This window comes from Oncorhynchus mykiss, chromosome 26 (assembly GCF_057628025.1).
Source record: "Oncorhynchus mykiss isolate SJ-2025 chromosome 26, ASM5762802v1, whole genome shotgun sequence".
In the NCBI taxonomy this organism is placed as follows: domain Eukaryota; kingdom Metazoa; phylum Chordata; class Actinopteri; order Salmoniformes; family Salmonidae; genus Oncorhynchus; species Oncorhynchus mykiss.
Window position 1 is genome coordinate 45,608,149 of NC_143047.1, and position 14,991 is coordinate 45,623,139.

Sequence of the window (14,991 nt, forward strand, 5' to 3'; positions counted from 1 at the left end):
CTTAAATTCACACAGAACACCGGATAAGACAGGAGAAGTACTCCAGATATAACAAACTGACCCTAGCCCCCAGACACATAAACTACTGCAGCATAAATACTGGAGGCTGAGATAGGAGGGGTCAGGAGACACTGTGGCCCCATCCGATGATACCCCCGGACAGGGCCAAACAGGAAGGATATAACCCCACCCACTTTGCCAAAGCACAGCCCCCACACCACTAGAGGGATATCTTCAACCACCAACTTACCATCCTGAGACAAGGTCGAGTATAGCCCACAAAGATCTCCGCCACGGCACAACCCAAGGGGGGGGCGCCAACCCAGACAGGAAGATCACATCAGTGACTCAACCCACTCAAGTGACGCACCCCTCCTAGGGATGGCATGAAAGAGCACCAGTAAGCCAGTGACTCAGCCCCTGTAATGGGGTTAGAGGCAGAGAATCCCAGTGGAAAGAGGGGAACCAGCCAGGCAGGGACAGCAAGGGCGGTTCGTTGCTCCAGAGCCTTTCCGTTCACCTTCCCACTCCTGGGCCAGACTACACTCAATCATAAGAAGAGATGAGTCTTCAGTAAAGACTTAAAGGTTGAGACCGAGTTTGCGTCTCTGACATGGGTATGCAGACCGTTCCATAAAAATGGAGCTCTATAGGAGAAAGCCCTGCCTCCAGCTGTTTGCTTAGATATTCTAGGGACAATTAGGAGGCCTGCGTCTTGTGACCATAGTGTACGTGTAGGTATGTACGGCAGGACCAAATCAGAGAGATAGGTAGGAGCAAGCCCATGTAATGCTTTGTAGGTTAGCAGTAAAACCTTGAAATCAGCCCTTGCCTTAACAGGAAGCCAGTGTAGAGAGGCTAGCACTGGAGTAATATGATCAAATTTTTTGGTTCTAGTCAGGATTCTATCAGCCGTATTTAGCACTAACTGAAGTTTATTTAGTGCTTTATCCGGGTAGCCGGAAAGTAGAGCATTGACCTAGAAGTAACAAAAGCATGGATACATTTTTCTGCATCATTTTTGGACAAAGTTTCTGATTTTTGTGTTTTTTAGGAGTCATAGGTCGTAACCGCCCCCCCTATCAGCCATGAGCAGCAAACCCCAACCCCCTCTGATGAAGAAACACAGCCAGACAGATCTGGTGAGCCGGCTGAAGACCAGGAAGATACTGGGCGTCGGAGGAGAGGACGATGACGGAGAGATACACAGGTCGAAGGTCAGTAGTATGCTGATTCTACAGGGCCTTCAGAAAGTATTCACACCCCATTTTCTTTTCCCACATTTCGTAGTGTTACAGCCTGAATTTAAAATGGATCAAATTTAGATTTTTTGGCAGGGCGTTGGGTCACTGGCCTACACACAATACCCCAGAATGTAAAAGTGTTATTATGTTTTTAGAAATATTTAAGAATTAATAGAAAAATGAAAAGCTGAAATGCCTAAATAAGTTCAGGAGTAAAAAGGTGCTTAACAAGTCACATAATAAGTTACATGGACTCACTATGTAATAATAGTGTTTTTAACATGACTTCCTCATCTCTGTACCCCACACATAGTTATCTGGTCTCTCAGTCGAGCATTTCAAACACTGTTTCAACCACAAAGACCAGGGAGGTTTTCCAATGCCTCGTAAAGAATGGCACCTATTGGGAGATGGATTTGTTTTTTAAAGCAGACATTGAATATCCCGTTGAGCATGGTGAAGTTATTAATAACACTTTAGATGATGTATCAATACACCCAGTCACTACAGAGATACAGACGTCCTTCCTAACTCAGTGTATCAATACACCCCAGTCACTACAGAGTTACAGACGTCCTTCCTAACTCAGTTGCCGGAGAGGAAGGAAACTGCTCAGGTATTTCAACATGAAGCCAATAGTGACTTTAAAACAGTTAGAGTTTAATGGCTGTGATAGGAGAAAACTGAGGATGGATCAACAACATTGTAGTTACTCCACAATACTAACATAAATGAGTGAAAAGAAGGAAGCCTGTACATAATAAAATATTCAAAAACATGCATCCTGTTACTAAAGTAATACTGCAAAAAAATGTGGCAAAGAAATGAACTTTTTGTTCTGAATAAAAAGTGTTATGTTTCGGGCAAATCCAATGTAACACATTACTGAGTACCACTCTCCATATTTTCAAGCATAGTGGTGGCTGCATCATGTAATGGGCATGCTTTTTGTTAAGGATTGGGGAGTTTTTCAGGATAAAAAAAAAAGAGAGTTGCTTACCAAGAAGACAGTGAATGTTTTCCTGAGTGACCAAGTTACAGTTTTCACTTAAATCTACTTGAAAATCTACGATAAGATCTGAAAATGGTTGTCTAGCGATGATCAACAACCAATTTGACATTTGGCTTGAAGAATTTGAAAAAAAGAATGATGGGCAAATGTTGCACAAGCCAGGAGACTAAAAGGCTCACAGCTTTAATCTTTAAAAGCCAAAGGTGTTTCTAAAATTAATGTGCAAAAGATGTATAAAAAACGTGTTCACTTTGTTATTACTGGGTCTTCTGTGTGTAGATTAGTATAATACATATTTGTAGAAAGTATTATATTTTGAATTCATGCTGTAACACAATGTGAAATAAGTCAAAGGGTGTGAATACTTTCTGGAGGCAAACATTTTCTTTTCTTGGCACCAACTTTACGGTGCATTACTACAACCCACCTCAGTTCATCTTTCAATCACCCACTTGGATATATGCTCCTAAAAACCAATGAGGAGAGGGGAGAGGCCGGACTTGCAGCGCGCAGACGCACCGCGAGCAGTGTGGGTGCAATGATTTGAATAACGTGTACATTTTATTTTGCGACGCGAGCGGTGTGGTCTGCATGTTAGAGTCATAGCAGACATGGAGACTTGGTGTATAATTAAATCCAGGGGCCTTGCTTGTAGAGACAGCCTTTGAAAGTGAATTTGATAGCATGGACACATGTTCATAGTGTCAACAGCAGACACAGCAGATGGCTCTCTGTGGACAGAGATGGCCTTTGATCAGGCATCAAACACCTGACTCCATGTCACCTCACCTCTATCGCTGCACGTAAATACACTCTCTCTGTGTTTCTCTCCATTTCTCTCTGTGTTTCTCTCTCTCTGTTTCTCTCTGTTTTTCTCTCTCTCTGTTTATCTCCATCTCTCTCTCTCTCCATCTCTCTCTGTGTTTCTCTCTTTCTCTCCATCTCTCTCTCTCTGTTTCTCTCTGTTTTCTGTTTCTCTCTGTATTTCCATCTCTCTCTCTCTCTCTCGCTCTCCATCTCTCTCTGTGTTTCTCTATCTGTTTTCTGTTTCTCTCTCTCTCCCTCTCTCTCTCTCTGTCTCTCTGTCTCTCTCTCTCTCTCTAATACCACAACAGGTATTAATAAATAAATGAAATGCTGAACACAGTTTTGGGAGGAATATTCATGCTCTGTCAGCATGGTGCGATTTTTGGATTCGTTATATAATTATTATTGAAATATTTCTGGAGATCAAGTCTTTATGACACAATCTGAGTTTGTTTTGTCACAGAACACAGAACACAGAGGGTGTAACGATACAGTGAGATACCCTACTGCCCTTCCTCAACAGTGCAAATGCATTCAATTAGGAAAGGACTAGAAGGCACTCAACCAACTTAAACCCAACATATATATACACTACCCTTTCAAAAATGTGGGGTCACTTTAAAATGTGCTTGTTTTTTAAAGAAAAGCAAATTTGTTGTCCGTTAAAATAACATCAAATTGATCAGAAATACAGTGTAGACATTGTTAATGTCTATTGTAGCTGGAAACGGCTGATTAAAAAATGTAATAATACAAAATTAATGGATAATATCTACAGAGACCCATTACCAGCCACCATCACTCCTGTGTTCCAATGGCACGTTGTGTTAGCTAACCCAAGTTTAGCATTTTAAAAGGCTAATTGGTCATTAGAAAACCCTTATAGCAATTATGTTAGCACAGCTGAAAACTGTTGTTCTGGTTAAAGAAGGAAATAAAACTGGCCTTTTTTTTTTTAGACTAGTTGAGTATCTGGAGCATCAGCATTTGTGGGTTCGATTACAGGCTCAAAATGGCCAGAAACAAAACTTTCTTCTGTAACTCGTCAGTCTCTTCTTGTTCTGGGAAATGAAGGCTATTCCATGTGAGAAATTGTCAAGGAACTGAAGATCTCGTACAACGCTGTGTACTACTCCCTTCACAGAACAGCGCAAACTGGCCCTAACCAGAATAGAAAGAGGAGTGGGAGGCCCCGGTGCACAACTGAGCAAGAGGACAAGTACATTAGAGTGTCTAGTTTGAGAAACAGACATCTCACAAGTCCTCAACTGGCAGCTTCGTTAAATAGTACCCGCAAAACACCAGTCTCAACGTCAACAGTGAAGAGACGACTCCGGGATGCTGACCTTCTAGGCAGAGTTCCTCTGTCCAGTCTCAACGTCAACAGTGAAGAGGTGACTCTGGGATGCTGGCCTTCTAGGCAGAGTTCCTCTGTCCAGTCTCAACGTCAACAGTGAAGAGACGACTCCGGGATGCTGGCCTTCTAGGCAGAGTTCCTCTGTCCAGTCTCAACGTCAACAGTGAAGAGGCGACTCTGGGATGCTGGCCTTCTAGGCAGAGTTCCTCTGTCCAGTCTCAACGTCAACAGTGAAGAGGTGACTCCGGGATGCTGGCCTTCTAGGCAGAGTTCCTCTGTCCAGTGTCTGTGTTCTTCTGCCAGGTCGGTGCTGAATCCACTTGTAAAGGCCTCAACTGAAAGCTTCGTTAAATAGTACCCGCAAAACACCAGTCTCAACGTCAACAGTGAAGAGGCGACTCCGGGGTGCTGGCCTTCTAGGCAGAGTTGCGAAGAAAAAGCCATATCTCAGACTGGCCAATAAAAAGTAAAGATTAGATGGGCAGAAGAACACAGACACTGGACAGAGGAACTCTGCCTAGAAGGCCAGCATCCCGGAGTCACCTCTTCACTGTTGACGTTGAGACTGGACAGAGGAACTCTGCCTAGAAGGCCAGCATCCCGGAGTCACCTCTTCACTGTTGACGTTGAGACTGGACAGAGGAACTCTGCCTAGAAGGCCAGCATCCCAGAGTCGCCTCTTCACTGTTGACGTTGAGACTGGACAGAGGAACTCTGCCTAGAAGGCCAGCACCCCGGAGTCGCCTCTTCACTGTTGACGTTGAGACTGGTGTTTTGCGGGTACTATTTAACGAAGCTTTCAGTTGAGGCCTTTACAAGTGGATTCAGCACCACGGACAGATTTGACAGTTGGGTCAAACAGAGGAAGAACTAAACACAATAAGACGTCTGTTTAAATAACCTGATGATCGCGAACAGGCTTCCGACGGGTCACTGACACCTTTCATGCAGTGGGCGTCGCACAACGATGACTCCAAACCTTTTCCCAGATGCTGGACAAACATAATGTCCCAATATATGAATGAAAAGGGGGGGGGGGGGGGATGATGTCTGACTGTTTTGCTGCTAGCGATGTTTTAATAAAACATTTGTGAGGAACGTAAGGCAGTGGGCCCTGCGACTGGCTAAACCAATGACGTAACACCCGGTTACCGCTAAGACCAGCCTTTAGTCGTTCTTAAATATCTCTAGTTGCGCTGACTGAAATATATATATATATATATCTTCAGGAGATATCTCATATTTGTACCTGTCCCACCTCAGCAGAAGCTGATATTAGACAGATGGGTTTCCGAACCAGCGTTAAAGGCTGGAAAATGCAAGTGCGCCAGTTTTTTTTTACAAGATGAAATTGCAAACTAACGTGCGTTTGACCACGTGCGCCTCCTTCGCTCCAGAGGAACATAGAACCCCTGAGTGTTAAAGACCCAGGTAGCCAAGGCAACCGTGTTGCCTGTCACAGTCAACTCTCTGCTCTCAATCATACGGGCTGAAAACGTGACGTTGTTTTCCAGACAGTCTGTTTCACTTGTCAGAATCCACCAGTCACCCAGATAGGTTTACAATACATTCAGTCACCCAGATAGTCCTACAATACATTCAGTCACCCAGATAGGTCTACAATACATTCACTCACCCAGATAGGTCTACAATACATTCAGTCACCCAGATAGGTCTACAATACATTGTCACCCATATAGGTTTACAATACATTCAGTCACCCAGATAGTCCTACAATACATTCAGTCACCCAGATAGTCCTACAATACATTCAGTCACCCAGATAGGCCTACTATACATTCAGTCACCCAGATAGGTCTACAATACATTCAGTCACCCAGATAGGCCTACAATACATTCAGTCACCCAGATAGGCCTACAATACATTCAGTCACCCAGATAGGCCTACAATACATTGTCACCCACATAGGCCTACAATACATTCAGTCACCCAGATAGGCCTACAATACATTCAGTCACCCACATAGGCCTACAGTACATTCAGTCACCCAGATAGGCCTACAGTACATTCAGTCACCCAGATAGGCCTACAATACATTCAGTCACCCAGATAGGCCTACAATACATTCAGTCACCCAGATAGGCCTACAATACATTGTCACCCACATAGGCCTACAATACATTCAGTCACCCAGATAGTCCTACAATACATTCAGTCACCCAGATAGGCCTACAATACATTCAGTCACCCAGATAGGTCTACAATACATTCAGTCACCCAGATAGGCCTACAATACATTCAGTCACCCAGATAGGCCTACAATACATTCAGTCACCCAGATAGGCCTACAATACATTGTCACCCACATAGGCCTACAATACATTCAGTCACCCAGATAGGCCTACAATACATTCAGTCACCCACATAGGCCTACAGTACATTCAGTCACCCAGATAGGCCTACAGTACATTCAGTCACCCAGATAGGCCTACAATACATTCAGTCACCCAGATAGGCCTACAATACATTCAGTCACCCAGATAGGCCTACAATACATTGTCACCCACATAGGCCTACAATACATTCAGTCACCCAGATAGTCCTACAATACATTCAGTCACCCAGATAGGCCTACAGTACATTCAGTCACCCAGATAGGCCTACAATACATTCAGTCACCCAGATAGGCCTACAATACATTCAGTCACCCAGATAGGCCTACAATACATTGTCACCCACATAGGCCTACAATACATTCAGTCACCCAGATAGTCCTACAATACATTCAGTCACCCACATAGGCCTACAATACATTCAGTCACCCAGATAGTCCTACAATATATTCAGTCACCCAGATAGGTCTACAATACATTCAGTCACCCAGATAGGCCTACAATACATTCAGTCACCCAGATAGGCCTACAATACATTCAGTCACCCAGATAGGCCTACAATACATTGTCACCCACATAGGCCTACAATACATTGTCACCCACATAGGCCTACAATATATTTAGTCACCCACATAGGCCTACAATATATTTAGTCACCCACATAGGCCTACAATATATTTAGTCACCCACATAGGCCTACAATATATTTAGTCACCCACATAGGCCTACAATATATTTAGTCACCCACATAGGCCTACACTATATTTAGTCACCCACATAGGCCTACAATACATTCAGTCACCCACATAGGCCTACAGTACATTCAGTCACCCAGATAGGCCTACAGTACATTCAGTCACCCAGATAGGCCTACAGTACATTCAGTCACCCAGATAGGCCTACAGTACATTCAGTCACCCAGATAGGTCTACAATATATTCAGTCACCCAGATAGGCCTGGAATATATTTAGTCACCCACATAGGCCTACAATATATTTAGTCACCCACATAGGCCTACAATATAGTTAGTCACCCAGATAGGCCTACAATATATTCAGTCACCCAGATAGGCCTACAATATAGTTAGTCACCCAGATAGGCCTACAATACATTCAGTCACCCAGATAGGCCTACAATACATGTATTTGACTTTGGGGACACATGGCTTTTGACATGCTGTAGTTCTTCTCTCTGTCTGAGAGCTGGAGATGTTCTTGGCTCTTATTTCAGGCCAAAACCTCTATTGTGTTTCCTTCTATTTTGTGAGAGATGGGGCCCTTTTCAACACACACCATTTCATTTTTCTCACCCTTCCAAGTCACGTATCAAGGCTGTATCACAACCGGGCCGTGATTGAGAGTCCCATAGGGGCGGCACACAATTGTCCCAGCGTCGTCCGTGTTTGGCCGGGGTGTAAGCCGTCATTCTAAATAAGAATTTGTTTCTTTAACTGACTTGCCTAGTTAAATAAACGTTTAAATTAAATTAAACAAATGTGGTATTATACTTTGCTGCAAACCTCATCGTAAATAAATTAATATCTAACGGGTGTGTGAACATGTCCACAAAGCCAAACATCTCTGAGTTTTATATTGTTTTTACTGTTTGTGCCACTTCCTGTTCACTATTTTCTGTCTCAGCCTCACAACCTATTGTGAGGATATCACGTCAATCCTGGATCCCTCCGTCTACTGTGTCTGAATCTCTTCACGTGGCTCTTGAGAAATACTCTGATATCCCTGATATCAGAGTTATATCAGGCACCAAATCTGGAAATAAACATTATGGAGGAAATGGGAGGAGAAGATTGACTAAAGAAGTGATTTAGCCCAGTCAGATAGAGATGCATGCTGGGGGTTTTGGACCTGACTTTCAATAGTGTTGCTACATCCATTGTGAACTTATACATTAATGACATGTACCCATTGTTAATGACATGTGCCCATTGTTAATGACATGTGCCCATTGTTAATGACATGTGCCCATTGTTAATGACATGTGCCCATTGTTAATGACATGTGCCCATTGTTAATGACATGTACCCATTGTTAATGACATGTACCCATTGTTAATGACATGTACCCATTGATTCTTAAAAGAACATAACTTTTATAAATGCCTCATCAGCCCAAAGTTCAACCCAAAATACAAGCTTGTTTTACACCAATGTTGGTAGACAAAGTTAATGTAAACAAACGCTGTATAGACTCAAAACATGGTTAAAACGATCAGGTTAGTCCCTGCATCCACAGCTCGGTCTATGAATTTGAGAGGAGGTACTTTTCTCCAGCCCCGTCCCTCAGCTTCTTACCGAAACAGTACACTTTGTTACTGTTTCAACTGCAGATGGGCCCTTTTAAAGGGTAGAGCAGACCAGGGGCCGAAGACAGGAGGAACCAGTTGTATTAGATTGTACCATGGCCGGAGGGGACGTGTATCAGGTCTATTAGATTGTACCAGGGGTGGAGGGAACCTGTACCAGGTCTATTATATTGTACCATGGTTAGAGGGGACCTGTACCAGGTCTATTAGATTGTACCAGGGGTGGAGGGGACCTGTACCAGGTCTACTAGATTGTACCATGGTTGGAGGGGACCTGTACCAGGTCTACTAGATTGTACCATGGTTGGAGGGGACCTGTACCAGGTGTATTATATTGTACCAGGGGTGGAGGGGACCTGTACCAGGTGTATTAGATTGTATCAGGGATGGAGGGAACCCTGGGCTCCCCAGTGGCACAGCTTTCTAGGATACTGCACCTCATCTCAGTGCAAGAGGCATCACTACAGTCCCTGATTCCAATACTCTGTTACTGTCTCTCTTACTGTCTCTGTTACCCTGCCTGTGTGTCTCTGTTACTCTGCCTGTGTTTCTCTGTTACGCTGCCTGTGTTTCTCTGTTACTCTGCCTGTGTTTCTCTGTTACTCTGCCTGTGTTTCTCTGTTACTCTGCCTGTGTTACTCTGTCTGTGTTACTCTGTCTGTGTTACTCTCTCTGTTACTCTGTTACCTTGCCTGTGTTTCTCTGTTACTCTGTCTGTGTTACTCTCTCTGTTACTCTGTTACTCTGCCTGTGTTTCTCTGTTACTCTGTCTGTGTTACTCTGTCTGTGTTACTCTGCCTGTTACTCTGTCTGTGTTACTGTCCCTGTCTCTCCAGCTGAACCCTGACCCTTACTAGCTGGGGTTCCACCCTGTCGACGTGAGCTGAAAGGGATATTGAATAGTGAAGAGATAACAGTGGTATCACTGTTTGTTGCCGTGTTAAAGGCAAGTCCATCAATCAGTGTGTATTTGAATAGCACTTTCAGCTGATACAGTTGTCACCAAGTGCTCGACGTTGAGCTCATGAGTCCCTTTGCTTGTAGAATGTTTAAATGGTTTATTAAATCCAGATGTATTGTGTTTTCTATTCATCTTACAGATCAGTCAGATGCTCGGAAATCAGATGAGGTTTGGGGTACGAGAGCCAATAGGCCTCAGGTAAGACCGGAGATTGTATATAACAATCATCTCAGAGTAAGATTCCTGATCTACTGTAGTGATTAGGCCTCAGGTAAGACCGGAGATTGTATATAACAATCATCTCAGAGTAAGATTCCTGATCTACTGTAGTCATTGGTCCTCAGGTAAGACCGGAGATTGTATATAACAATCATCTCAGAGTAAGATTCCTGATCTACTGTAGTCATTGGTCCTCAGGTAAGACCGGAGATTGTATATAACAATCATCTCAGAGTAAGATTCCTGATCTACTGTAGTGATTAGTCCTCAGGTAAGACCGGAGATTGTATATAACAATCATCTCAGAGTAAGATTCCTGATCTACTGTAGTCATTGGTCCTCAGGTAAGACCGGAGATTGTATATAACAATCATCTCAGAGTAAGATTCCTGATCTACTGTAGTCATTGGTCCTCAGGTAAGACCGGAGATTGTATATAACAATCATCTCAGAGTAAGATTCCTGATCTACTGTAGTCATTGGTCCTCAGGTAAGACCGGAGATTGTATATAACAAACATCTCAGAGTAAGATTCCTGATCTACTGTAGTCATTGGTCCTCAGGTAAGACCGGAGATTGTATATAACAATCATCTCAGAGTAAGATTCCTGATCTACTGTAGTGATTAGTCCTCAGGTAAGACCGGAGATTGTATATAACAAACATCTCAGAGTAAGATTCCTGATCTACTGTAGTCATTGGTCCTTAGGTAAGACCGGAGATTGTATATAACAATCATCTCAGAGTAAGATTCCTGATCTACTGTAGTGATTAGGCCTCAGGTAAGACCGGAGATTGTATATAACAATCATCTCAGAGTAAGATTCCTGATCTACTGTAGTGATTAGGCCTCAGGTAAGACCGGAGATTGTATATAACAATCATCTCAGAGTAAGATTCCTGATCTACTGTAGTCATTGGTCCTCAGGTAAGACCGGAGATTGTATATAACAAACATCTCAGAGTAAGATTCCTGATCTAGGACCCCCCCCAAAGTGTACTGATCATAATGATATAGTCTAAGGTAATGAAGTGGTATAGTGGGATAGTCTAAGGTAATGAAGTGTGTTTTATCACAGTGTTATAGTCTAAGGTAATGTAGTGGTATAGTGGGATAGTCTAAGGTAATGAAGTGTGTTTTATCACAGTGTTATAGTCTAAGGTAATGTAATGGTATAGTGGGATAGTCTAAGGTAATGAAGTGTGTTTTATCACAGTGTTATAGTCTAAGGTAATGAAGTGGTATAGTGGGATAGTCTAAGGTAATGAAGTGTGTTTTATCACAGTGTTATAGTCTAAGGTAATGAAGTGGTATAGTGGTATAGTCTAAGGTAATATAGTGGTTTAGTCTAAGGTAATGAAGTGGTATATTCTAAGGTAATGAAGTGGTATATTCTAAGGTAATGAAGTGGTATATTCTAAGGTAATGAAGTGGTATAGTGGTTTAGTCTAAGGTAATGAAGTGTATAGTGGTATAGTCTAAGGTAATGAAGTGGTATAGTGGTATAGTCTAAGGTGATGAAGTGTATAGTGGTATAGTCTAAGGTAATGAAGTGGTATAGTGGTTTAGTCTAAGGTGATGAAGTGGTATAGTCTAAGGCAACATAGTGGTATAGTCTAAGGTAATGAAGTGGTATAGTCTAAGGTAATGAAGTGGTATAGTCTAAGGTAATGAAGTGGTATAGTGGTATAGTCTAAGGTAATGAAGTGTATAGTGGTATAGTCTAAGGTAATGAAGTGTATAGTGGTATAGTCTAAGGTAATGAAGTGTATAGTGGTATAGTCTAAGGTAATGAAGTGGTATAGTGGTATAGTCTAAGGTAATGAAGTGTATAGTGGTATAGTCTAAGGTAATGAAGTGGTATAGTGGTTTAGTCTAAGGTGATGAAGTGGTATAGTCTAAGGTAATGAAGTGGTATAGTCTAAGGTAATGAAGTGTATAGTGGTATAGTCTAAGGTAATGAAGTGGTATAGTGGTATAGTCTAAGGTAATGAAGTGGTATAGTGGTATAGTCTAAGGTAATGAAGTGGTATAGTCTAAGGTAATGAAGTGGTATAGTGGTATAGTCTAAGGTAATGAAGTGGTATAGTGGTATAGTCTAAGGTAATGAAGTGGTATAGTGGTTTAGTCTAAGGTAATGAAGTGGTATAGTCTAAGGTAATGAAGTGGTATAGTGGTATAGTCTAAGGTAATGAAGTGTATAGTGGTATAGTCTAAGGTAATGAAGTGTATAGTGGTATAGTCTAAGATAATGAAGTGTATAGTGGTATAGTCTAAGGTAATGAAGTGGTATAGTGGTTTAGTCTAAGGTGATGAAGTGGTATAGTCTAAGGTAATGAGGTGTATAGTGGTATAGTCTAAGGTAATGAAGTGGTATAGTGGTTTAGTCTAAGGTGATGAAGTGGTATAGTCTAAGGCAACATAGTGGTATAGTCTAAGGTAATGAAGTGGTATAGTCTAAGGTAATGAAGTGGTATAGTCTAAGGTAATGAAGTGGTATAGTGGTATAGTCTAAGGTAATGAAGTGTATAGTGGTATAGTCTAAGGTAATGAAGTGGTATAGTGGTATAGTCTAAGGTAATGAAGTGTATAGTGGTATAGTCTAAGGTAATGAAGTGGTATAGTGGTTTAGTCTAAGGTAATGAAGTGGTATAGTCTAAGGTAATGAAGTGTATAGTGGTATAGTCTAAGGTAATGAAGTGGTATAGTGGTATAATCTAAGGTAATGAAGTGGTATAGTGGTATAGTCTAAGGTAATGAAGTGGTATAGTGGTATAGTCTAAGGTAATGAAGTGGTATAGTGGTTTAGTCTAAGGTAATGAAGTGGTATAGTCTAAGGTAATGAAGTGTATAGTGGTATAGTCTAAGGTAATGAAGTGGTATAGTGGTATAGTCTAAGGTAATGAAGTGGTATAGTGGTATAGTCTAAGGTAATGAAGTGGTATAGTCTAAGGTAATGAAGTGGTATAGTGGTATAGTCTAAGGTAATGAAGTGGTATAGTGGTATAGTCTAAGGTAATGAAGTGGTATAGTGGTTTAGTCTAAGGTAATGAAGTGGTATAGTCTAAGGTAATGAAGTGGTATAGTGGTATAGTCTAAGGTAATGAAGTGTATAGTGGTATAGTCTAAGGTAATGAAGTGTATAGTGGTATAGTCTAAGATAATGAAGTGTATAGTGGTATAGTCTAAGGTAATGAAGTGGTATAGTGGTTTAGTCTAAGGTGATGAAGTGGTATAGTCTAAGGTAATGAAGTGTATAGTGGTATAGTCTAAGGTAATGAAGTGGTATAGTGGTATAGTCTAAGGTAATGAAGTGTATAGTGGTATAGTCTAAGGTAATGAAGTGGTATAGTGGTTTAGTCTAAGGTGATGAAGTGGTATAGTCTAAGGTAATGAAGTGGTATAGTCTAAGGTAATGAAGTGTATAGTGGTATAGTCTAAGGTAATGAAGTGGTATAGTGGTATAGTCTAAGGTAATGAAGTGGTATAGTGGTATAGTCTAAGGTAATGAAGTGGTATAGTCTAAGGTAATGAAGTGGTATAGTGGTATAGTCTAAGGTAATGAAGTGGTATAGTGGTATAGTCTAAGGTAATGAAGTGGTATAGTGGTTTAGTCTAAGGTAATGAAGTGGTATAGTCTAAGGTAATGAAGTGGTATAGTGGTATAGTCTAAGGTAATGAAGTGTATAGTGGTATAGTCTAAGGTAATGAAGTGTATAGTGGTATAGTCTAAGATAATGAAGTGTATAGTGGTATAGTCTAAGGTAATGAAGTGGTATAGTGGTTTAGTCTAAGGTGATGAAGTGGTATAGTCTAAGGTAATGAGGTGTATAGTGGTATAGTCTAAGGTAATGAAGTGGTATAGTGGTTTAGTCTAAGGTGATGAAGTGGTATAGTCTAAGGCAACATAGTGGTATAGTCTAAGGTAATGAAGTGGTATAGTCTAAGGTAATGAAGTGGTATAGTCTAAGGTAATGAAGTGGTATAGTGGTATAGTCTAAGGTAATGAAGTGTATAGTGGTATAGTCTAAGGTAATGAAGTGGTATAGTGGTATAGTCTAAGGTAATGAAGTGTATAGTGGTATAGTCTAAGGTAATGAAGTGGTATAGTGGTTTAGTCTAAGGTAATGAAGTGGTATAGTCTAAGGTAATGAAGTGTATAGTGGTATAGTCTAAGGTAATGAAGTGGTATAGTGGTATAGTCTAAGGTAATGAAGTGGTATAGTGGTTTAGTCTAAGGTAATGAAGTGGTATAGTCTAAGGTAATGAAGTGTATAGTGGTATAGTCTAAGGTAATGAAGTGGTATAGTGGTATAGTCTAAGGTAATGAAGTGGTATAGTGGTATAGTCTAAGGTAATGAAGTGGTATAGTCTAAGGTAATGAAGTGGTATAGTGGTATAGTCTAAGGTAATGAAGTGGTATAGTGGTATAGTCTAAGGTAATGAAGTGGTATAGTGGTTTAGTCTAAGGTAATGAAGTGGTATAGTCTAAGGTAATGAAGTGGTATAGTGGTATAGTCTAAGGTAATGAAGTGTATAGTGGTATAGTCTAAGGTAATGAAGTGTATAGTGGTATAGTCTAAGATAATGAAGTGTATAGTGGTATAGTCTAAGGTAATGAAGTGGTATAGTGGTTTAGTCTAAGGTGATGAAGTGGTATAGTCTAAGGTAATGAAGTGTATAGTGGTATAGTCTAAGGTAATGAAGTGGTA

At 41.2% G+C, this 14,991-nt stretch overlaps 1 protein-coding gene across 2 annotated transcripts in view; it reads left to right on the forward strand.

The window, feature by feature from the left end:
* The window catches only part of LOC110526872 (tumor protein p53-inducible protein 11), a 109,945-nt gene that overhangs the window by 54,292 nt on the left and 40,662 nt on the right, over window positions 1–14,991 (forward strand). For both annotated transcript variants that reach the window (XM_090223262.1, XM_090223263.1), the window contains exons 2-3: window positions 1,055–1,217; window positions 10,199–10,257. In XM_090223262.1, the coding sequence (XP_090079388.1) occupies window positions 1,089–1,217; window positions 10,199–10,257 (188 nt within the window). In that variant the 5' untranslated portion in view covers window positions 1,055–1,088. The remainder of the gene's footprint in view (window positions 1–1,054; window positions 1,218–10,198; window positions 10,258–14,991) is intronic.